At 52.3% G+C, this 25,671-nt stretch overlaps 1 protein-coding gene across 1 annotated transcript in view; it reads left to right on the top strand.

The window, feature by feature from the left end:
* Positions 1 to 25,671, top strand: part of OGA (O-GlcNAcase) — a 147,438-nt gene that overhangs the window by 102,642 nt on the left and 19,125 nt on the right. Inside the window, exon 10 of the mRNA XM_075348361.1 lies at positions 22,182 to 22,356. Within this exon, the coding sequence (XP_075204476.1) occupies positions 22,182 to 22,356 (175 nt within the window). The remainder of the gene's footprint in view (positions 1 to 22,181; positions 22,357 to 25,671) is intronic.

Raw genomic sequence — 25,671 nt, 5'->3', positions numbered from 1 at the left:
AGTGCAGCGATATCTAAGGCTATGTGCCCACGGGACTCTTTATCTGCGGATTTTTCTGCATTAAAATCCACAGCTTTCCCCCGGAATCCGCACCTTTTCATAGGTGCGGATTTGACGCAGATTTTGCGATTTTTATTTATTGTTTTTTTTTATATATATATATATATATATATATATATATATATATATATATATATATATATATATATATATATATATATATATATATATATATATTATTCAATTGCATAGGCAAAATCCGCAACAATAATTGACATGCTGCAGATTTTTCCGCACGATTTCCGCTGCGGAAAAATCCGCAGCGTGGGCACAGCATTTCCCAAATGCCATGGAAATGGCTGGGGAGTAGCTGTGCTGCAGATTTCTGGAAAATCCGCGTCTTTTCCGCGAGAAATCCGCGGCAAAATCCGCGCATTTTCCGCAGCGTGGGCACATAGCCTAAGAACCATCATCGCTGTATTTACAACCGACTGTCTGAACCTTCTTAAAGGGGTTGTCTGAATCCGCTCACTTCTGCATCGGGACATGAGTGGCTCTGATGACATTGTGTCTGCCCATAACTGCCGGGACGTGTGCACAATACATGGTCGCTGTGCATGTGTTTTCATCAGGTATGTGCACATACAAAATCATCAGCACCAGCCACCTCCTGATCTGGAAGGGGCTAAAAGGACCATTCAGAAGGTTGGAAGATTGGTGCCGGGCAACCCCCTTTCAAAGACCACCAATACCGAGTGCCAAGAATGGTCAGAAAAGGTATTTTACTGTTTCTACCTTCTCGATCACTCTAACAAGCATTCTGTCCATGCAAAGCCAGTCCCAGCAATCACATAATCCTCAGACTACAGGTCACATAATCTTGGTGTTGGCTCAAGCTAGAACCAGCAGAGCTACAATAGTCACACGTTTGGGCTAATTGTGAATGCTTAACCTCCATTTATTGCAAAAATAAGCATTAGAAAGAAAAAAAAAATCTGTGGAATACAGAAGTGTCCCAAGGGTCTCCATTGGAAAGGGGACACTCCATAGAATTAAAAATAAATAGTGTATTTTTTGGTTTATAAGATGCACCCCAAATTTAGAGGAAAGCAGTGGTGGAGCGGGGTCATAGGATGTAGTGACAGTGTTGGTATATGTCGCTGGTGCGTGCGGTGTGGCCGGCTGGTGTACCATATGCTGTGAGGTAGGCAATTTCCAGAACCTTTTGACGGTGCTGGCTTCAAAGAAATGGCGCCCCCAGGATTCAGCACATGCACAGATTGAGCTATCGGCTCAAGACAAGGCGAGCTCTAATCTGTGAACGTGCCACCTCCGGACGCCATTTTCCTTTACAGATACTGTGATCAATCCTAAGCACTCAATCAGACAAAAATGATGCAAATAAAGGATTTTTATTTCTTTGTCGCTCCATTGGGAGACCCAGACAATTGGGTGTATAGCTTCTGCTTCCGGAGGCCACACAAAGTATTACACTTAAAGTGTAACCCCTCCCCTCTGCCTATACACTTTCCCGTGGATCACGGGCTCCTCAGTTTTATGCTTTGTGTGGAAGGAGGCACACATCCACTCATGCATTCTCATATTAGTTATGTCGGTTGGAAGAAAAGAGGGCCCCCACGGGGCCCCCGGCATGTTCCCTTCTCACCCCACTACGTCGGCGGTGTTGTTAAGGTTGAGGTACCCATTGTGGGTACAAAGGCCGGAGCCTCATGCCGTCTCCTTCACCATCCCTTAGCGGCTCTGGGAGAAGTGGGATCCTGAGCGGTCATCCATTTACTGGGACCGTGCTCCCTCCGCAGCCCCTGTGGGAATCTGCCGGACCGGAGTCTATTCAACCTCAGGGACCGGGCCCTGCAACTCTAAGGTACTCTGTGTCCCCATAGGGTACTGTGCAGGGAGCGCACCTTCTTCCCGGACGCTGCGGCAGCTGCTGAATTGAGAAGCCGGCGGACTTCCACGCCGACCGTGCCTGCTTGTCGGGCGCGGTCTCAAATTTAGTCCCCGGCTTCATCGCGGCCTAGTCGCAAAAATCCCGCCCCCGGGCCTGCCTGTCAGGGGTAAGGGCGGGACTGCCGACCTGACGTCGGATGTGAGGGCCGGACCATCCTGCATGTTTCCTCCCCCCTCACTGATCACTGTGGGGACCCCAGATTCCCGCACTTTCCTGGCGCCGCCCACGGCTCCACTCCTCCCCTGAGAGCTCCGGCAGCCATTTTTTGGCATTCTGCCGGTGGAGGATTCTCAGTGAAGAGCTCGGCAGCTCCGGGGGACCTAAGGCAGGGAATCTGGAGGACACACACTCCGCTTTTTAGCGGTCGGTAAGCCACACCGGTCACCCGGTGCTGGCCCCCCATTTCTGTTCGGTTGGGCTGTATACCCTTTTTCTTTGTCGCTCCATTGGGAGACCCAGACAATTGGGTGTATAGCTTCTGCCTCCGGAGGCCACACAAAGTATTACACTGAAAAGTGTAACCCCTCCCCTCTGCCTATACACCCTCCCGTGCATCACGGGCTCCTCAGTTTTATGCTTTGTGTGGAAGGAGGCACACATCCACTCATGCATTCCCATTTTAGTCAGCAGCAGCTGCTGATTTTATCGGATGGAAGAAAAGAGGGCCCCCGGCATGCTCCCTTCTCACCCCACTACGTCGGCGGTGCTGTTAAGGTTGAGGTACAGAGGCTGGAGCCACATGCCGTTTTCCTTCACCATCCCTTAGAGGCTCTGGGAGAAGTGGGATCCTGACCGGTCATCCATTCACTGGGACCGGGCTCCCTCCGCAGCCCCTGTGGGAATCTGCCGGACAGGAGTCTATGTATCCTCAGGGACAGGGCCCTGCATCTAAAGGTACTCTGTGTCCCCATGGGGACGGTGCATGGAGCGCTTGTTTCACAGACGCTGCAGCAGCTGCTGGTTTGTGAAGACCGGGACTTCCGCGCCGACCGAGCCTGTTTGTCGGCCGCGGTATTAAATTTTGTCCCCGGCTTCATTGCGGCCTAGTACCATAACTCCCGCCCCCGGGCCTGCCAGTCAGGGGTAAGGGCGGGACGGTCGACCTGACGTTGGCAGTGAGGGCTGGAGCATACTTTAGGTTCCCCCCCCCCCCCCCTCACTGATCACTGTGGGGCCCCAGATTCCCGCACTTTACTAGTCGCCGCCCACGGCTCCCTCCTCCCCTGAGAGCTCCGGCAGCCATTTTTACACACATTCTGCCGGTGGAGGATTTCAGGAACGAGCTCTGCAGCTCTGGGAGACCTAAGGCAGGGAATCTGGTGGACACACACTCCGCTTTGAGCGGTCGGTAAGCCACACCGGTCACCCGGTGCTGGTCCCCCTAGTGTGCCGGAGTATATATATATCACTCTCCTAGGAGACAACAGCATGTCGTCCACAAGGAGCAAGGGCGCTAAGGCAAAGGTTTTTTTTTTTTGCAACCTGTACCTCTTGTGGGGCTATGTTACCTGCGGGTTCCACCTACCCTCACTGTGAGCAATGCTCGATCCCTGTTGCACTTGCTCAGCCGGAGCCTCGGTCACTAGTGGGCCCCTCGGCTCAGGCAGACCCCCCTGCTTCCACTGTCCAGGCGGCAGGGACAGAGTTTGCAGTTTTTGCTGAGAAACTCTCTGAGTCGCTTTCACAATCCATGGCTCAGTCTATGGACAAATGGTCTGCCAAGCTACTAGAAGCCTTGCAGTCCAGACCGGTCCTTACACAGGCCCCGGGCACTGTTGGATCGTCGCCTCCAGGCCCCTCTCGGTCTGCGCCGCAGCGTGCTCCCGGGGTGGCCCCTAGGTCTCACGTGGAGGACTCCTGCACGGACCACAGTCCCAGACCGGCTAAGCGGGCTCGCTGGGAATCTTCCCCGACTTCCTCACGCTGCTCGGGGTCTCAGCTTGAGGACTCTCTGGAGGATGAGGCGGAGGTCGCAGCTCAGGGCTCTGACCCTGACGTTGCCCTCAATCTTGATACACCTGAGGGGGACGCCTTAGTAAATGATCTTATATCGTCCATTAACCAGGTGCTAGATCTTTCTCCCCCACCTCCACCTATAGAGGAGTCGGCTTCGCAGCAGGAGAAACACCAGTTTAGGTTTCCCAAACGCACACGAAGTGCGTTTTTCGATCACTCTAACTTCAGAGATGCTGTCCAGAAGCACCGAGTATTTCCGGACAAGCGCTTTACTAAGCGCCTTAATGACACACGTTACCCCTTCCCCTCTGACGTAGTTAAGGGTTGGGCTCAATGTCCCAAGGTGGATCCTCCAGTCTCTAGACTGGCGGCTAGATCTGTGGTATCAGTTGCAGATGGCTCATCGCTCAAGGATGCCACTGACAGGCAGATAGAGCTCCTGGTGAAATCGATCTATGAAGCCACAGGCGCGTCTTTTGCCCCGGCCTTTGCAGCCGTGTGGGCACTCCAAGCTATCTCAGCTTGTCTGTCTGAGATTAATGCGGTCACACGTACCTCTGCTCCGCAAGTTGCGTCTTTGACTTCTCAGGCGTCGGCTTTTTCGTCCTACGCCATGAACGCCGTCCTGGACTCTGCTAGCCGTACAGCGGTAGCATCCGCTAATTCGGTGGCAGTCCGCAGGGCCATGTGGCTACGCGAATGGAAGGCAGACTCTGCTTCCAAGAAGTTCTTAACCGGTTTGCCGTTTTCTGGCGACCGATTGTTTGGCGAACGATTGGATGAAATTATTAAGGAATCCAAGGGAAAGGACTCGTCCTTACCCCAGTCCAAACCGAAGAGACCTCAGCAACGGAAAATACAACCGAGGTTTCGGTCCTTTCGGCCCTCAGCCAAGTCCCAATCCTCCTCGTCCAACAGGCCGGAGAAGGGCCAGAGGAACTCCTATGCGTGGCGGTCCAAGTCACGCCCCCAAAAAACCGCCGGAGGCACTGCCTCCAAGGCGGCCTCCTCATGACTTTCGGCCTCCCCGAACCGCATCCTCGGTCGGTGGCAGGCTCTCCCGCTTTTGCGACGCCTGGTGGCCACATGTCCAAGACCGATGGGTGAGAGACATTCTGTCTCACGGTTACAGGATAGAGTTCAGCTCTCGTCCTCCGACTCGTTTCTTCAGAACATCTCCGCCCCCATCTCGGGCCGGCGCACTTTTTCAGGCTGTGGGCGTTCTGAAGACAGAAGGAGTGGTGATTCCCGTTCCCCCTCAGGAACATGGTCACGGCTTCTACTCCAACTTGTTCGTGGTGCCAAAGAAGGACGGATCATTCCGTCCCGTTCTGGACCTCAAACTGCTCAACAGGCATGTGAGCACCAGAAGGTTTCGGATGGAATCTCTCCGCTCGGTCATCGCTTCGATGTCACAAGGAGACTTCCTAGCATCAATCGACATCAAGGATGCTTATCTCCATGTGCCGATCGTACCTGAACATCAACGCTTCCTGCGTTTTGCCATCGGGGACGAACACCTTCAGTTCGTGGCACTGCCTTTCGGCCTGGCGACAGCCCCACGGGTCTTCACCAAGGTCATGGCATCCGTTGTGGCGGTCCTACACTCTCAGGGACACTCGGTGATCCCTTACTTAGACGATCTCCTAGTCAGGGCACCCTCCCGGGTGGCGTGTCAACACAGCCTGACCGTCGCTCTGGCGACTCTCCAGCAGTTCGGGTGGCTCATCAACTTCCCAAAGTCCAAGTTGACACCGACCCAATCACTGACTTACCTCGGGATGGAGTTTCATACTCACTCAGCGGTAGTCAAGCTACCGCTGGACAAACAGCTTTCGCTGCCGACAGGGGTGCAATCTCTTCTTCGGGGTCAGTCACACCCCTTGAGGCGCCTCATGCACTTCCTGGGGAAGATGGTGGCAGCAATGGAGGCAGTGCCCTTCGCGCAATTCCATCTGCGCCCACTCCAATGGGACATTCTCTGCAAATGGGACAGGAGGTCGACGTCCCTCGACAGGAACGTCTCTCTTTCCCTTGCAACCAAGACGTCACTTCAGTGGTGGCTCCTTCCCTACTCTCTGTCACAGGGAAAATCCTTCCTACCCCCAACCTGGGCTGTGGTCACGACTGACGCGAGCCTGTCAGGGTGGGGAGCGGTTTTTCTCCACCACAGGGCTCAGGGAACCTGGACTCCGATAGTCTTCCCTTCAGATCAATGTTCTGGAGATAAGGGCAGTGTATCTAGCCCTAAAGGCGTTCCATCGGTGGCTGGAGGGCAGACAGATCCGCATACAGTCGGACAACGCCACGGCGGTCGCGTACATCAACCACCAGGGCGGCACGCGCAGCCGTCAAGCCTTCCAGGAAGTCCGACGGATTCTGCTGTGGGCGGAAGCCACAGCCTCCACCATCTCCGCAGTTCACATCCCGGGCATAGAAAACTGGGAAGCAGATTTTCTCAGTCGTCAGGGCATGGATGCGGGGGAATGGTCTCTTCACCCAGACGTGTTTCGAGAGATCTGTCGCCGCTGGGGAACGCCGGACGTCGATCTCATGGCGTCACGGCACAACAACAAGGTCCCGGCCTTCATGGCACGGTCTCAAGATCACAGAGCTCTGGCGGCGGACGCGTTAGTTCAGGATTGGTCGCAGTTTCGACTCCCTTGTGTGTTTCCTCCTCTGGCGATGTTGCCCAGAGTGTTACGCAAGATCAGATCCGACTGTCGTCGCGCCATTCTCGTCGCTCCAGATTGGCCGAGGCGGTCGTGGTACCCGGATCTGTGGCATCTCACGGTGGGTCAGCCGTGGGCGCTTCCAGACCGCACAGACCTGCTGTCACAAGGGCCGTTTTTCCATCTGAATTCTGCGGCCCTCAACCTGACTGTGGCCATTGAGTCCTGGCTCCTAGCGTCGTCGGGTTTATCTCAATTACCTCACTCCGAAGAGTGTCGGAGCTTGCAGCGCTGTCATGCAAATCCCCTTTCCTGGTTTTTCACCAGGATAAGGTGGTTCTGCGTCCTGTCCCGGAGTTTCTCCCTAAGGTGGTATCTCCTTTTCATCTCAATCAGGATATCTCCTTACTGTCATTTTGCCCTCATCCAATTCACCAGTGTGAAAAGGATTTGCATTCATTAGATCTAGTGAGAGCACTCTGGCTCTACGTGTCTCGCACGGCGCCCCTGTGTCGTTCAGATGCACTCTTTGTCCTTGTCGCTGGCCAGCGTAAGGGGTCGCAGGCTTCCAAGTCAACCTTGGCTCGGTGGATCAAGGAACCGATTCTCGAAGCCTACCGTTCTTCTGGGCTTCCGCTTCCTTCAGGGCTGAAAGCCCATTCTACCAGAGCCGTGGGTGCGTCCTGGGCATTGCGGCACCGGGCTACGGCTCAGCAGGTGTGTCAGGCAGCTACGTGGTCTAGTCTGCACACTTTCACGAAACACTATCAAGTGCATACCTATGCTTCGGCAGACGCCAGTCTAGGTAGGCGAGTCCTTCAGGCGGCGGTTGCCCACCTGTAAGAGGGGGCCGTTGCGGCTCTTTTTATTAAGGTATTCTTTTACCCACCCAGGGACTGCTTTTGGACGTCCCAATTGTCTGGGTCTCTCAATGGAGCGACAAAGAAGGGAATTTTGTTTACTTACCGTAAATTCCTTTTCTTCTAGCTCCTATTGGGAGACCCAGCACCCGCCCCTGTTCCCTTTGGGCTGTTTGTTCTTTTGTGTACACATGTTGTTCATGTTGAATTGTTCTTTTGGTTCATGGTTTTCAGTTCTCCGAACATCCTTCGGATTGAATTTACCCTAGACCAATTTATAAGTTTTCTCCTTCCTGCTTTTGCACCAAAACTGAGGAGCCCGTGATCCACGGGAGGGTGTATAGGCAGAGGGGAGGGGTTACACTTTTTTAAGTGTAATACTTTGTGTGGCCTCCGGAGGCAGAAGCTATACACCCAATTGTCTGGGTCTCCCAATAGGAGCTAGAAGAAAAGGAATTTACGGTAAGTAAACAAAATTCCCTTCTTTTGGATTATAAGCAAAAGGAAAAGAAAATGCCACTACCGATAGAGCAAAGCCAAGCTAACGTTTCGGCCTATATTAGGCCTTTGTCAAGGTCTTGCGTTTGTGAGAGACCATAGAGTATGGACGGGTTAAACGTCCGTGGAATGTACCATGGGTAGGGCGTTTTTACTTTTCAGGCGCGGTTTGCCAGAGTCGAGGAGAAGCATAGGGCTAATGGAGAGGTAGAGGAAGTGCCTTCAGGGCACATGGAACGGGGACAGGGTCCCAGAGGAACAGGCAGGAGGCGTGCGGCCATTTTCCTTAAGTCCGCTGGTGGGAGACCAGTGGGCCGGAGGCGGCGTGTGCGCAGATGAGATCTTGAGCTGAGAGCTCCATCCGCGTGCGCACCGACTCTAGGCGCCATTTTTTTTTTCTTTGGCGCTCCATTGGGAGACCCAGACAATTGGGTGTATAGCTACTGCCTCCGGAGGCCACACAAAGCATTACACTTAAAAGTGTAAGGCCCCTCCCCTTCTGCCTATACACCCCCCGTGGGATCACGGTTCCTCAGTTTTCAAGCTTTGTGCGAAGGAGGTCAGACATCCACGCATAGCTCCACTGTTTAGTCAGCAGCAGCTGCTGACTATGTCGGATGGAAGAAAAGAGGGCCCTTACTTGGGCCCCCAGCATGCTCCCTTCTCACCCCACTTTGTGTCGGCGGTGTTTGTTAAGGTTGAGGTACCCATTGCGGGTACAGAGGCTGGAGCCCACATGCTGCATCCTTCCCCATCCCCCTTTGGGCTCTGGGTGAAGTGGGATTTACCGGTCTCCAGGCACAGAGACCGTGCTCCGTCCACAGCCCCTGGGGAATCTGCTGGATATGGAGCGGAGTATCGTCAGGGACAGGGCCCTGCTACACCAAGGTACTCTGTGTCCCCGCACAGACCGCGCACACACTGCAGCATGGCTGGGTGTGTTAGTGCGCCGGGAACAATAGCGCTGCTGCGCTTGTGCCACACTTCCACAGCTTGCTAAGGGAGTTTGTGTGTGAGGAACTGCCGCGCCGGCCCCTGCTGGCAGTTTTTACTGCGACGCGGCTGGGACTTGTGGTGCGCCGGGGACTTCCGCGCTGGCAGTGCATATTTGTCGGCCGCGCTTTTTACTAGAGTCCCCGGCTTTTGCGGCCTAGTTCCGTTTCGTTCCCGCCCCCAGGCCTGCCAGTCAGGGGAAGGGCGGGACGCTATGCAGAACGTCAGCGCTGAGGGCTGGAATCTGCTTTACATGCTCCAGCCCTCACATTGAGCACAGTGGGAAGCCAGTTTCCCGCACTTTGTCTGAGGCACGCCCACGGTCCGCCCCTCTTCACAGAACGCCGGCAGCCATTCCTGATGTGCAGGCTGAGCTGGAAAGGGGAGACAAGTTCTGGGAGACCCAGGCACGGGATTCTGGCGACTACAACCCGCTTTTAGCGGGCGGTAAGCGGCACCTCCGGTGCTGACCCCACTAGTGACGAAGTGTTCAATTGTATTTTTATGCTTGCATGCTATACATTGCACTAAACGGTCGCTGGTGATTCTTGGCTATATACCCTCCTGGATTGCTCTGTGGAGAATACAGCATGTCGTCCGCAAAAAACAGGGGTGCCAAGGCACAGGCTTTTTATGCTGCTTGCACCGCTTGTGAGGCTGTTCTACCGGCAGGTTCCACTGACCACCATTGTGGGCAGTGTTCGGTCCCTGTGCCCCCTGCTCGGCCGGGGCCTCTGCTGGAGGTGTCCCAGAGAGATCCACCTGTGAATACTGTCCAGGTGACGGGGACAGAGTTTGCAATTTTTGCGGATAGATTATCTGTGACTATGTCTCAGATTCTAGAGACTTTGCAGTCTAGACCAGTAACTCAGACCATGGGCACTGTTGATTCATTGCTCCCTGGCCCCCCTCAGTTGGAACAGCTCCGGGCTCCGGGGGTGTCCCACGCATCCCAGGGTGATGGCTCTGACACGGACGACAGTCCTAGACAGCCTAAGCGAGCTCGCTATGAGCGGCCCTCTACTTCATCTCACTGGTCAGGGTCTCAGCAGGAGGATTCTCTGGGTGATGAGCCGGAGGTAGCTGATCAGGATTCTGATCCTGAGACCGCTCTCAATCTGGATACTCCTGATGGTGACGCCATAGTGAATGATCTTATCGCGTCCATCAATAAAATGTTGGATATTTCTCCCCCAGCTCCTCAAGTGGAGGAGTCAGCTTCACAGCAGGAGAAATTCCATTTCAGGTATCCCAAGCGTAAATTAAGTACTTTTCTGGACCATTCTGACTTTAGAGAGTCAGTCCAGAAACACCACGCTTATCCAGATAAGCGTTTCTCCAAACGGCTTAAGGATACACGTTATCCCTTTCCTCCTGACGTGGTCAAGAGCTGGACCCAGTGTCCCAAGGTGGATCCCCCTATCTCCAGACTTGCGGCTAGATCCATAGTTGCAGTGGAGGATGGGGCTGTACTTAAAGATGCCACTGACAGACAGATGGAGCTCTGGTTGAAATCCATCTATGAAGCTATCGGCGCGTCGTTTGCTCCTGCATTCGCAGCCGTATGGGCACTCCAAGCTATTTCAGCTGGTCTTGCACAGATTGACACGGTCACACGTACATCTGTTCCGCAGGTGGCATCCTTAACCTCTCAAATGTCTGCATTTGCGTCTTACGCGATTAATGCTGTCCTGGACTCTACGAGCCGTACGGCAGTGGCATCTGCCAACTCCGTGGTTTTACGCAGAGCCTTGTGGTTAAGGGAATGGAAAGCAGATTCTGCTTCCAAGAAATGTTTAACCAGTTTGCCGTTTTCTGGTGACCGGCTGTTTGGTGAGCGCTTGGATGAAATCATTAAACAGTCCAAGGGTAAGGATTCATCCTTACCTCAGCCCAGACAAAACAAACCCCAACAGAGGAGGGGACAGTCGGGGTTTCGGTCCTTTCGAGGCTCGGGCAGGTCCCAATTCTCCTCGTCCAAAAGGACTCAAAAGGATCAGAGGAGTTCAGATTCTTGGCGGGCTCAGTCACGCCCAAAAAAGACAGCCGGAAGACCCGCTACCAAGGCGGCTTCCTCATGACTTCCGGCCTCCTCCCTCCGCATCCTCGGTCGGTGGCAGGCTCTCCCGCTTTGGCGACATTTGGCTGTCACATGTCCAAGACCGTTGGGTGCGAGACATTCTGTCTCACGGGTACAGGATAGAGTTCAGTTCTCGTCCTCCAACTCGATTCTTCAGAACGTCTCCGCCTCCCGACCGAACCGATGCTCTCCTGCAGGCGGTGTGCTCTCTAAAGGCGGAAGGAGTGGTGATCCCTGTTCCTCTTCAAGAGCAAGGTCACGGTTTTTACTCCAATTTGTTTGTGGTACCAAAAAAGGACGGATCCTTCCGTCCCGTTCTGGACCTAAAACTTCTCAACAACCACGTGAGAACCAGACGGTTCCGGATGGAATCCCTCCGATCCGTCATCGCCGCAATGTCTCAAGGAGATTTCCTAGCATCAATAGACATCAAGGATGCTTATCTCCACGTACCGATTGCACCAGAACATCAGCGTTTTCTACGCTTCGTTATAGGAGACGAACACCTTCAGTTCGTAGCCCTGCCCTTTGGTCTGGCGACAGCCCCACGGGTCTTCACCAAAGTCATGGCAGCTGTAGTTGCAGTCCTACACTCTCAGGGACACTCCGTGATCCCTTACTTAGACGATCTGCTGGTCAAGGCGCCTTCTCAAGAGGCATGCCAACACAGCCTGAACGTGGCGCTGGAGACCCTCCAGGGTTTCGGGTGGATCATCAACTTTTCCAAGTCAAATCTAACCCCGACCCAGTCGATAACATATCTTGGCATGGAGTTTCATACTCTCTCAGCGATAGTGAAGCTTCCGCTTGTCAAACAGCGTTCACTACAGACAGGGGTGCAATCTCTCCTTCAGGGCCAATCGCACCCCTTGAGACGCCTCATGCACTTCCTAGGGAAGATGGTGGCAGCAATAGAGGCAGTCCCTTTCGCGCAGTTTCATCTGCGTCCACTACAATGGGACATTCTCCGCCAATGGGACGGGAGGTCGAAGTCCCTCGACAGCAACGTCTCTCTCTCTCAGGCGGCCAAGGATTCTCTTCGATGGTGGCTGCTTCCCACCTCATTGTCGAAAGGGAAATCCTTCCTACCCCCATCTTGGGCGGTAGTGACGACAGATGCGAGTCTGTCAGGGTGGGGAGCAGTCTTTCTCCACCACAGGGCTCAAGGTACGTGGACTCAGCAAGAGTCCACTCTTCAGATCAACGTTCTGGAGATCAGAGCAGTGTATCTTGCCCTTCAAGCCTTCCAGCAGTGGCTGGAAGGCAAGCAGATCCGTATTCAGTCGGACAACTCCACAGCGGTGGCATACATCAACCACCAAGGACGAACTCGCAGTCGGCAAGCCTTCCAGGAAGTCCAGCGGATTCTGACGTGGGTGGAAGACACGGCTTCCACCATATCCGCAGTTCACATCCCAGGCGTGGACAACTGGGAAGCAGACTTCCTCAGTCGCCAGGGTATGGACGCAGGGGAATGGTCTCTTCACCCGGACGTGTTTCAGGAGATCTGTCGCCGCTGGGGGATGCCGGACGTCGACCTAATGGCGTCTCGGCACAACAACAAGGTCCCAGTTTTCATGGCACGGTCTCACGATCACCGAGCTCTGGCGGCAGACGCCTTAGTTCAGGATTGGTCGCAGTTCCAGCTTCCTTATGTGTTTCCACCTCTGGCTCTGTTGCCCAGAGTGCTGCGCAAGATCAGGTCCGACTGCCGCCGCGCCATCCTCGTCGCTCCAGACTGGCCAAGGAGGTCGTGGTACCCGGATCTGTGGCACCTCGCGGTAGGCCAACCGTGGGCACTACCAGACCGACCAGACTTGCTGTCTCAAGGGCCGTTTTTCCATCAGAATTCTGCGGCCCTGAACCTGACTGTGTGGCCATTGAGTCCTGGATCCTAGCGGGTTCAGGATTGTCTCAAGAGGTCATTGCCACCATGAGACAGGCCAGAAAACCTACTTCCGCCAAGATATACCACAGGACGTGGAAAATATTCTTGTCTTGGTGCTCTGCTCAGGGAGTCTCTCCCTGGCCATTTAGATTGCCTACTTTTCTTTCCTTCCTGCAATCCGGGTTGGAAAAAGGTTTGTCGCTCAGCTCCATCAAGGGGCAAGTCTCAGCGCTATCGGTATTTTTTCAGAAGCGCCTAGCACGACTTCCTCAGGTACGCACGTTCCTGCAAGGGGTCTGTCATATCGTCCCTCCTTACAAGCGGCCGTTAGAGCCCTGGGATCTGAACAGGGTTCTAATTGCTCTCCAGAAGCCGCCTTTCGAGCCTATGAGGGATGTTTCCCTTTCTCGCCTTTCACAGAAAGTGGCCTTTCTAGTGGCGGTCACGTCTCTTCGACGAGTGTCCGAGCTAGCAGCGCTGTCATGCAAATCTCCCTTCCTGGTGATTCACCAGGACAAGGTAGTTTTGCGCCCTATTCCGGAGTTTCTCCCTAAGGTGGTATCCCCGTTTCATCTTAATCAGGATATCTCCTTGCCTTCCTTGTGCCCTCATCCAGTTCATCAATGTGAAAAGGATTTGCATTTGTTGGATCTCGTGAGAGCGCTCAGGATCTACATTTCCCGCACGGCGCCCCTGCGCCGCTCGGATGCACTCTTTGTCCTTGTCGCTGGTCAGCGCAAAGGGTCGCAAGCTTCCAAATCCACCCTGGCTCGGTGGATCAAGGAACCAATTCTTGAAGCCTACCGTTCTGCTGGGCTTCCGGTTCCCTCAGGGCTGAAGGCCCATTCTACCAGAGCCGTGGGTGCGTCCTGGGCATTACGACACCAGGCTACGGCTCAGCAGGTGTGCCAGGCGGCTACATGGTCGAGTCTGCACACTTTTACCAAACACTATCAAGTGCATACCTACGGTTCGGCGGACGCCAGCCTAGGTAGACAAGTCCTTCAGGCGGCGACTGCCCACCTGTAGGGTAGGGCTGTTTTTACGGTCCTATCACGAAGGGTTATTATACCCACCCAGGGACTGCTTTTGGACGTCCCAATTGTCTGGGTCTCCCAATGGAGCGCCAAAGAAGAAGGGAATTTTGTTTACTTACCGTAAATTCCTTTTCTTCTAGCTCCAATTGGGAAACCCAGCACCCGCCCTGTTTGCTTAGGGATTTTTGTTTTTTCGGGTACACATGTTGTTCATGTTGAATGGTTTCGGTTCTCCGATGTTCCTTCGGATTGAATTTGTTCTTAAACCAGTTATTGGCTTTCCTCCTTCTTGCTTTGGCACTAAAACTGAGGAACCGTGATCCCACGGGGGGTGTATAGCCAGAAGGGGAGGGGCCTTACACTTTTAAGTGTAATGCTTTGTGTGGCCTCCGGAGGCAGTAGCTATACACCCAATTGTCTGGGTCTCCCAATTGGAGCTAGAAGAAAAGGAATTTACGGTAAGTAAACAAAATTCCCTTCTTTTAAGCCCGCACCACCGACATTTTCAGGATGCCACTGCCTTACTGCTCACAGCAGACCACATTGCCCCGCAGGCCCCAGCAGAAAGCCCAGCATCGCTCCTACCTTTTGCTGCCCCTCTCCACCACCTCCCGGTAAGGTGCATTTGGATTAGAAGATGCACCCCTCATTTTCCTACCAAATTTTTGAGATGAAAAGTGCATTTTATAATCTGAAAAATACGGTACATGTTCTCCAATTTCAAGTATTGCAATAAAGAACCCAATGTAGTAAAAAGAAAATGATCAGATCACTCCTCATATGGGGCCCGGAGGCCCAGGCCTGTTCCTGGTTGCAGTGCTAATCAAGTCCATAGATGCTGTTTATTCAGCAAAAATGGAAAATAAGTATATGTTAAAACATGTATTATTATGCCAAAAAAATATAAAATCATGAATGGCAAATGGAGCGGTCTGTGTTTCTGGTGTGAGCCATGATTAAGGCCTCACTCCAGAAACGTGTAGACCTGTCTGTTTGCCATTCGTGTTGTTTTATGCCAATAAAATTATATAAAAAGGTATGCTTTTAACATACACTTATTTTTTAATTTTTTGCGGTTGCTGTATAAACTTTATCTATGTACTTGACTTCCAAAAAAGAAAACTGCTGAAAGAAAAGTCGAAAAATGTAAAGGGAACCTGTCACCACTTTTTCTTTATCGTTCCTTTGGGAGACCCAGACCATGGGTGTTTAGCTTCTGCCTCCGGAGGACACACAAAGTACTACACTTAAAAGTGTAGCTCCTCCCTCTGAGCTTATACACCCCCTGGTGAGCAGACCCAGCCAGTTTATCGCTTTGTGTTCATGAGGCATACATCCACACATGCATTCTCATATGATTTTTTCCTTTTGGAATGAGATTGAAGAAGTGCGGGTCCACGTCTGGACCCCCGGCATGTCCCTTCTCACCCCACTGTGTCGGCGGTGTTGTAAGGTTGATTTCCTAGGCTGGAGCCTTACATGCCGTGCTCCTTCACCATCCCTCCTGGCCTCTGGCTTGAAGTGGGAGCCAGCACGGTCTCCATGCCTGGCAGGAGACCGGTCTCCATCCGCAGCCCTTCAGGACCCTGCTGGACCGGAGCACTCATCCCCAGGGACCTGGCCCTGCGTCTCAGCAGCTAAGTACCTGAGACGTTTATATATTGGGGGTCCCTGTGCTTTATTGTTTGGGGAGAGTGTGCTTACTGTATTTATTGACATTTCCGGCGGGTTCTCTAGCTGTCGCCCGAGAACCGCGCCGATGGTGCCTGCGCGTCGGCCTCGCCGCTCAAATTTAGGCCCCGGCTTCGCCGGAGGCCTAGTTTTTGTTCACTGCCCTCGCATGTCACTCATGCAGAGGGACAGGCTCGGCTCCGCCCGGCGGCCGTTCTGTACAGGGGAGGGACACTCCCCACTGCTGTGCGTGTCTCCTCCCCTGTAGGTCTCTATGGCCTTCCAGATCCCGCTCTTCAAGCAAGTCCCGCCCCCTCTCTTCGCTCCGGCGGCCATTTTCTCAGTGTTCACTCAGCGCTGGTCTGCGCTCTGCATCCCTGCTGAGGTGCTGTGCTTGGGGGTCCGGGCTTCGGGATCTGGAGGGCACACAACACCGCTCCAGCGGTCTGGTAAGCCACAACCGGTCTCTGGTTGTGGACCTCTGTATATACTCTCTGGGGGTCATTCTCTGGCAGAGCCCCCACTCCAGCAGCATGTCTCACACGAGGAGCAAGGCTCCAAAGCTTTATACTGTATGCGCTGCATGTAAGCTCCTGCTGCCTGAACCGAGCACCTACCCACATTGTGATGCCTGCTCTGACTTGGCGGTGCCACAGCCTGAGGTCTCACCCCCAGGGGTCTCTCAGGCTGCTCCTGCTTCTGTGGCTGAGCCCCCGGCCTGGGTAGAATCCTTATCTAGGTCTATCTCCCAGTCTTTTGCTGAGTCCATGGGACTTCTGTCCAGGACTTTGATGAATATGCATCAGCCCCCTTCATAGGGTGCCTCTGCTGCTAGGGGTCTCTCAGGACCGGAGCTCACAGAGGATTCATCATCAGGGCCCAGACCCCGTCCTCCTAAGAAGAGACGCAGGGTTCCCTCTAACTCCTCGTCCCGCGGCTCTGATTCAAGAGCGGACTAGCAGGATGAGGAGGATGCCTTTACAGGGGGCTCGGAGGCTACCTCCATGTACCCCATTGATCTGTCCGAAAGTGACTCAGATCTTAGTGACTTGATTGCTTCCATTAATTCTGTACTGTATCTCAATCCGCCAGTATCAGAGGAGCAACCCTCTCTGGCAGAAAAGCACCAGTTTACCTCGCCTAAGAGAGCAAAGAGTGTGTTCTTTAACCACTCCAGTTTTCAGGCCTCTGTGACCAAGCCCAGGGCCTGTCCTGACAAACGCTTCCCAAAGCGTGGTTCTGATGACCGTTTTCCCTTTCCACCTGAGGTGGTCAAGGAGTGGGCTCATTCCCCAAAGGTAGACCCCCCGGTGTCTAGGCTCTCAGGCCGGACCGTTGTGTCGGTGGCTGATGGCACCTCCCTTAAGGATTCCACTGACCGCCAGATTGACCTTCTGGCCAAATCCGTGTATGAAGCTGCGGGGGTCGCGTTTTCCCCGACTTTTGCAGCAGTGTGGGCTCTCAAAGCCATCTCTGCTTCTCTAGAGGAGATGCATTCCCTCACCAGGGAATCTATGCCCGAAATGGTTGCCTTAACTTCCCAAGCTTCAGCTTTTTCATCCTATGCCATGTCTGCCATGCTAGAGGCTGCTCACCGCACTGCGGTGGCTTCGGCTAATTCCCTCGCTATCCGCAGGATCTTGTGGCTTCGAGAGTGGAAGGCAGATGCTTCTTCAAAGAAGTACCTTGCTGGACTCCCTTTTGCTGGGTCCCGGCTGTTCGGAGAACAGCTGGATGAAATCTTTAAGGAAGCTACTGGCGGGAAGAGTACTTCCATGCAACAAACCAAAACCAGGAAACCTGTCCAGGGTAGGAATCAGTCGAGGTTTCGCTCCTTTCGTTCCTCCAACTGGTCGTCCTCTAAGCCCTCGGCCTCGTCCGCCAACTCAGCCAAGGACCAGAAATCCAACTGGCGCCCAAAAGCGCGTCCACAGAAAACCGCAGGAGGTGCTGCCACTAAGGCAGCCTCCTCTTGACTATCTGTCCGCGCCAGCAACGTCCTTAGTCGGTGGCAGGCTCTCCCACTTTGGCGACGCTTGGTTTCAACACGTCTCCGATCAGTGGGTGAGAGACATCATATCTCACGGCTACAGGATAGAATTCTCTTCCAGCCCGCCAAACAGATTTTTTTCTCTCAACTCCCCCCTGCTCCAAGGCCGCCGCCTTCTCACAGGCCGTGGCATCCTTGCAGGCCAACGGAGTAATTGTACCGGTACTCAAATCTCTTCCTAGTTCCCAAAAAGGACGGTACCTTCCGGCCCATCCTGGATCTCAAGCTTCTCAACAAGCATGTTCAGGTGCGGCACTTTCGCATGGAGTCTCTGCGATCAGTCATTGCCTCAATAACCCAAGGGGATTTCCTGGCATCCATCGACATTAGAGATGCCTATCTGCATGTGCCAATTGCAGTTTCACACCAGCGTTGGTTACGTTTTCCAATAGGAGAAGATCATTTCCAATTCGTGGCTCTCCCCTTCGGGTTGGCCACGGCCCCTCGGGTATTCACCAAGGTCATGGCAGCAGTGATTGCGGTTCTGCACCTCCAGGAGTTGGCAGTGATTCCTTACCTGGACGACCTTCTAGTCAAGGCTTCATCCAGCGCAGACTGTCAGCAGAGTGTCTCGCTCACTCTCGCCACTCTAGCCCAATTCGGGTGGCTGGTCAATCTGCCCAAATCCACTCTGACTCCGACCCAGATTCTCACGTACCTAGGGATGCAGTTCGAGACCTTGACGGCACTTGTGAAGTTGCCCTTAGTCAAACAGCAGTCCCTCCAACTGGCGGTGCGCTCTCTGCTGAGGCCCCGCCGTTATACCCTCAGGCGTCTGATGCAGGTGCTGGGTCAAATGGTGGCGTCCATGGAGGCTGTTCCCTTTGCCCAGTTTCATCTGCGCCCCCTGCAGCTGGACATTCTCTGCTGTTGGGACAAGCGGCCTTCCTCCTTACACAGGTTAGTGGCTCTGTCGCCACAGACCAGGAGCTCTCTTCAGTGGTGGCTTCGGCCTCTCTCCCTGTCCCAGGGGCGCTCCTTCCTGGGTGATTCTCACCACGGATGCCAGTCTATCCGGCTGGGGAGCGGTATGTCTCCACCACAGAGCGCAGGGCACTTGGACTCCGTCCGAGTCAGCCCTTCCAATCAATGTGCTGGAAACCAGAGCCGTGCTTCTAGCTCTCCTAGCTTTTCACCACCTGTTGGCGGGCAAGCACATTTGAGTCCAGTCAGACAACGCGACAGCGGTTGCCTACATCAATCACCAAGGCGGGACACGCAGCCGCCTGGCAATGTTGGAGGTACAATGCATCCTTCAATGGGCGGAGGACTCCAAGTCCACCATATCCGCAGTCCACATTCCAGGCGTGGAAAACTGGGAGGCAGATTATCTCAGCCGTCAAACCGTGGGCGGTGGCGAGTGGTCCCTGCACCCGGCAGTGTTTCAGTCAATCTGCCGCAAATGGGGCACTCCGGACGTGGACCTAATGGCATCCCGTCACAACAACAAAGTTCCTGTTTACGTGGCTCGCTCCCACGATCTTCAGGCATTCGCCGCGGACGCTCTGGTTCAAGACTGGTCCCTGTTTCGGCTGTCCTACGTGTTTCTCCCTCTAGCTCTCTTGCCCAGAGTTCTGCGCAAGATCAGAATGGAGGGCCGTCGAGTCATCCTCATTGCACCGGACTGGCCCAGGCGAGCTTGGTATCCAGACCTGCTCCATCTGTCCGTAGAGGTGCCGTGGCATCTTCCGGACCGTCCAGACCTTCTCTCACAAGGTCCGTTTTTCCGCCTGAATTCTGCGGCACTCAAATTGACTGCGTGGCTCTTGAGTCCTGCATTTTGACGGCTTCTGGTATTCCTCCTGAAGTCATCTCCACTATGACTCTGGCCCGTAAGTCTTCCTCCGTCAAGATCTATCACAGGACTTAGAAAATGTTCCTGTCCTGGTGTCGCTCTTCCGGCCATCCTCCTTGGCCATTCTCGTTGCCGACCCTTCTGTCTTTTCTACAGTCCGGTCTGCAGCTGGGGACTGTCCCTCAACTCTCTCAAGGGACAAGTCTCAGCTCTGTCAGTGTTGTTCCAGCGGCGTCTCGCCCGGCTGGCTCAGGTCCGCACCTTCATGCAAGGCGCGTCTCACATCATTCCGCCTTATCGGCGGCCCTTGGATCCCTGGGACCTTAATCTGGTCCTCACTGCCTTGCAGAAACCCCCCTTTGAGCCTCTTAGGGAGGTTTCTTTGTATCGTCTTTCACAGAAAGTGGCCTTTCTGGTGGCCATAACTTCCCTCAGGAGAGTCTCTGATTTGGCTGCGCTCTCCTCGGAGTCACCTTTTTTTAGTTTTTCATCAAGACAAGGTGGTTCTCCGTCCGACTCCGGACTTTCTCCCTAAGGTGGTCTCTCCTTTCCACCTTAACCAGGACATTACCCTACCTTCCTTTTGTCCGGCTCCTGTTCATCGCTTTGAAAAAGCGCTGCATACTCTGGATCTGGTGCGTGCTCTCCGGATCTATGTGTCTCGCACCGCTGCACTTAGGCGGTGCACTTCTCTTTTTGTGCTAACCACAGGTCGGCGCAAGGGCCTCTCTGCTTCTAAGCCGACCTTAGCCCGTTGGATTAGGTCGGCCATATCCGATGCCTACCAGTGTACTCAGGTGCCTCCACCGCCGGGGATCAAGGCACACTCGACCAGAGCTGTCGGTGCCTCTTGGGCTTTCAGGCACCAGGCTACGGCTCAACAAGTCTGTCAGGCTGCCACTTGGACTAGCCTGCATACCTTTTCGAAGCACTACCAAGTGCATGCTCCTGCTTCGGCAGATGCGAGCTTGGGCAGACGCATCCTTCAGGCGGCTGTCGCCCATTTGTGAAGTTAGGTTCTGCCTACTTCTTAGTTTTTCTGTTTATTCCCACCCAGGGACTGCTTTGGAACGTCCCATGGTCTGGGTCTCCCATAAGGAACGATGAAGAAAAAGAGAATTTTGTTTACTTACCGTAAATTCTTTTTCTTATAGTTCCGTATTGGGAGACCCAGCTCCCTCCCTGTTGCCTGTTGGCAATTTCTTGTTCCGCGTGTTATCAACGGCTGTTGTCGTGGACAGAGTCTCCGGTTGTTCCGGCTATTGCTCTATCCTACTTGTGGGTGGCTATTCTCCTTCAGCTTTTGCACTAAACTGGCTGGGTCTGCTCACCAGGGGGTGTATAAGCTCAGAGGGAGGAGCTACACTTTTTAAGAGTAGTACTTTGTGTGTCCTCCGGAGGCAGAAGCTAAACACCCAATGTCTGGGTCTGCCAATATGGAACTATAAGAAAAAGAATTTACGGTATGTAAACAAAATTCTCTTTTTTGGCCTATAAGCTGCGACCACCACCACCGGGCTCTTTTATACAGTATTCTAACATGCTACATATAAGAGCCCAGGCCGGTGGTATAACCTAGGCAAGTATTATAAAGTGTTTAACGGTCGCTGCGGTGCGCCTTATGGGCGTCTCCATTCTCCAGTGCCGGCGCCGCTTCTTTTGGCCATCTTCGTCCTCTTTCTGAAGCCTGTGTGCATGACACGGCTGCGTCATACACACTCGCCGTTCCTGCTCAGGCGCACTACAATACTTTGATCTGCCCTCCTCAGGCGACTGTTAGGTGAGTATTTAGGTGAGTATTATAAAGTGTTTTTTATGTTATATCCCCGGCCTGGGCTCTTTTATATACAGCATGTTAGAATGGTGTATATAAGAGCCCGGTGGTGGTGGCTGCAGCTTATAGGCCAAAAAAGTGGTGACTGGTTCCCTTTAAGAATCTACAATGTCAACAAACTTGACGAATTGCAGGTTTTGCTCGGCCGGGTCCTGGGCGCTGAAACAGACGGGCTCTTTGGCTGCTTTCACACATCCGGTTTTTGCCATCAAGCACGATACGGCGAAAAAACTGATGCGATGGATCTGGCGAAAAATTGATCCGTCGCATTAGTTTTTTCATGCGTTTTTGTTTTTTGAATGATCGGTTGTGATACTGAGCATGCTCAGTTAAAAACACCGGAGCAGTCGTTGTCATCCGGCATATGACGGAATCCAACGGATCCGGCACCCATAGGCTTCCATTATACAACATGCTGGGCGGCGCCGCATCCGGCGTGGTCCGTTTTTTTGCCGGAGATAAAAAAACCCTTTCCATTCTGCGTCCTTTCCGGCAGCCGGACAAAGACATTTCGCCAGATCCGGCAGACGCCGCATGCAACCCAAGGCTATCCGGCTATCTGACGCTAATACAAGTCAATGGGGGAATAAAACGGATTTGGCACCCATAGGCTTCCATTATACAACATGCTGGGCGGCGCCGCATCCGGCGTGGTCTGTTTTTTGCCGGAGACAAAAAATGTTCCATGCTGTGTCCTTTCCGGCAGCTGGTGCTAATACAAGTCAATGGGGAATAAAACTGATCCGGCGCCGGATTGTACCTGACGGCAAAAACCGTATGTGTGAAAGCAGCCTTTAGGAGGGTTCTGTGCCCGTCCACATCTCCGGTCTGTTTAGTTGCCGTGTTTATCGGCTTTTCCCGTCTTTGTCTTGCAGATCACTGAGTGGAGAGCCCGAGCGTTGAAGTTCGAGGAGATGTGCAGCATTGTAATGACCATGTTCACCCGTCTTTCCAACTCTCCGAATCGGACCATCCTGTACGACCTGTACCCCTACGTCTGGGATATTAAGAGTATCATTTCTATGGTGAAGTCCTTTGTGCAGTGGCTAGGTAGGTGACGGAGGGATCCTTTCTGCTGCCGGCTCTCTCGATCACACAGTTGCTTGCTCCGGGGTGAACAAAACGACAAGTTTAGACCTTTCCGAGTGAAGCCTCTTCTTCTTCTTCTTCCTCTTCTTTTGTTTTTTTACCGATTATTGTACGGTATGTTTTCTTCCCCCTGTGGGCCTATGCAATCATGAAATGTGTAATCTTTGATATTTTGTGTTACTGTGGACCGGTCTGAAAACAACCGGGCTCTGTTCTGTAGCGACCGTACCATGGACCCAGTAGCCCGCTGCTTGCTGTGTACTCATAACGCCATTGCTATTTTTGACAGAAATATTCAAGAGCTGCAATTGACACCTGGAAAAGAGAAAGGTGACATCTCTCCCCGCCCCCGTTCCCATCAGCGCACGCGAGCTTTGCGTAAGGCTATTCTGGTGCAGAAGGGCAGGTATATCACACGGATCCGGGGTGGGCTTCAATTTGCATTGACTTTGGGCAAACTGAGTGTTGTGCCGCTATGAAGATAGCCGCACCGTCTCGTGTTTGCAGGTAAATTTTCCTTCTGGCTACCGATTCCACATTCTTTGCGTGCACCAGCATGGCCTCAGACTACACTTGCGTAGCCTCATTTTATTTTTCAGGTTTCAAAGTCGCTTAGAGGAGCAGTGTGGAAATTTTGCTTTTACATGACACAGCAGGCAGCGATGCTGGGGTACCCCGAAAACAGGCAACGCTTGCCACCAATGTGGCTCCAGCGTTAACGTACAAAACTAAATTATAGAAACCAAAAGGAGTAACACATAGAAAACTTTTTTAATTTTTTTTTGTCCAAAGGAGCTTTTGGTCCTTGGATAGAGACGTAGAGTCTATTTACACGATTGGCGAGGAGTCCGGCGCTCGCCCGGCGCCCGAGAGCCGCGGTTGCTTCCAGACCAGAAGCAGATGGTGTGTGTCCTATTCTCTCACTTACTAACGGTTGTATTGTGTCTTCCTCATTGTGCACAGATGGGAGAGACCTGAGCACAAGTGTCTGCTGCTAATGGATGGAGAAAGAAAGATGCATACCGCGCTCTGCCGCCATGTTATATAGGACCGCTGTAGACAGGCAGCGTAGAGAACCTAGGGCTGGATGACAAACCGACAGTCACATTTGTTCAGCCATTTTCACTCTTTTTATAGCTGGAATCTCATTTGATTTTCAGTTCTTTATTTTAAAGCCAAAGACGGGAGTGTATGGAAAATGTAAAGGAAGGACTGATACTTCACCTTCTGGCTAGATCCACTTCTGACTTTGGCTCCTGAAAAAAAAAGCTGCTTGTGGGGCTCCAGTCTTACTATAACCACCTAAAGACTTAAAGGGAACCTGTAGGTGCAATATGCACCCGGGACCACGAGAAGTTCTGGGTGCATATTGCTAATAGCTGCTTAGCAGTCCCAGCCTATAGTAGCATAGATAAAGAGATCTATAGAAAAAGCATTTCTAAATATCCTTTATGATATGCTAATGAGGCCAACAACTAGTCCCAAGGGTGGTAGTTCCCTTGACTAGTCGGCCCCCTTAACATGTAAGCACGCCCCTGTGGGTGTGCTAACATGCTAATGAATGCGTAGCGTCAGAGGATGGTTGCACTCACCTCTCTGGTGCCATTACTGGACTTCGGCTCAGTGCGCATGATCCCGGAGTTTCGGTCATGCGTACTATGAAGTCGGGTGTACGCGTCCAGGCTCCAAACTCGTGTAGAGCGCATGACCAAAAGTCCAGGATAATGCGCACTGAGCCAAAACCCAGGAGTTGGACGTGATGGCAGCAGAGAGGTGAGCGCGGCCATCCTCTGACACTGTGCATTCACTAGCATGTTAGCATAACCACAGGGGCATACTTGCATGCTAAGGGCACCAATTAGCCAAGGGAGCCAACACCCTTGTGACTAGTCGCCTCCTTTCCATATCATATGGGATTTTTGGAAATAATTTTTGTAAAGATTCCTTTATGTATGCTACCAGATACTGGGACGGTTAGGCAGGGATTAGCAGTATGCGCCCACAACTGCTCATGGTTCTGGGTAAATATTGCTCCTGACAGGTTCCCTTTAAAAGGGCAATCCCTTTTTGGACATTTTATAGTATACGCCGTATATCTAATGTGGGAGTGCCACCTTTATTGCAAGAATATGAGACCCCGTTCTCAGAGTAGAGATGGGACCCTCGCCTATCAGAACAGTTTTGGCATATTTATTTTGGAAAAGCTTTTATTTCTGGAATTTTTTTTTTATATATTTTTATTTAATAGTTTATTATGACCAAAGTCAAATAGTGAGAACCATTTTAAGGAACATTAAACATAGAACATTCACCCGCCCCTAAAAAATGTTCTTAGCATTTCTAACCATAGTATTTCTGTTTGATCTCTTTATTCTGCAAAGTCAAAAGTTTACATGCATTGAGTACTGGCAGAAATTATTTATATATAACCGTGCCTCACAGTGTCTTATTTGAATGGTGTAGTCCGCTTTGTTTGTCTGGGTCTTCAGCCGCAGCTTAGACTCCGAAGCTTCTTTATCCTTTTTCATACATTGAGTACTATGGCTTTAAACATTATGGGACAGCCCATATGATGCTGTCATGTCTTTGGAAGCTTCTGATAGGTTTATTGGCAACATCTGAGTTAATTAGAGACACACCTGTGGATGTATTTTAATGCACACCTGAAACACACGGCTTCTTTGCGTGTTATAATGAAAAAGTCAAAAGAAATCAGCCACGATCTCAGGGAGAGAATTGTGGAGTTGCACAAGTCTGTTTCGTTATTACGTGCAATTTCCAGATACCTGAAGGCGCCTCGTTCATCTGTACAACTATATCCAAGTACAAACATGATGGGATTGTCCAGCCATCATATACTTCTCAGTAAGGAGACTGGTTTTGGTACCAGAGATGAACGTGCTTTGGTCAGACATGTGCATATCAACCCAAGAACAAAAGAAAAAGACCTTGTGAAGATACTGGCGGAAGCTGGTAAGATTGTGTCATTATCTTCAGTGAAAAGAGTACTGTATCAACATGGGCTGAAAGGCCACTCTGCCAGGAAGAAGCCATTACTCAAAAAAAAAAAAAAAAACCCCAGCAAAACCAGAAAAAAGACAGATTAATGTTTGCATATACTCACAGGAACAAAGACCTTAATTTTTGGAGACGTCGTGTGGTCTGGCTAAACTCAAACTGATCTATTTGGCCATAATGATAATCATTACATTTGGATGAAAAAGGGAGACTCTTTGAAGCCTAAGAACACCATCCCAACTGTGAAACACGAAGGTG

Source organism: Anomaloglossus baeobatrachus, chromosome 5, assembly GCF_048569485.1.
Source record: "Anomaloglossus baeobatrachus isolate aAnoBae1 chromosome 5, aAnoBae1.hap1, whole genome shotgun sequence".
Classification (NCBI taxonomy): domain Eukaryota; kingdom Metazoa; phylum Chordata; class Amphibia; order Anura; family Aromobatidae; genus Anomaloglossus; species Anomaloglossus baeobatrachus.
The sequence above is the reverse complement of the archived record's forward strand: the minus strand, read 5'-3'. Positions and strand labels throughout refer to the sequence as shown.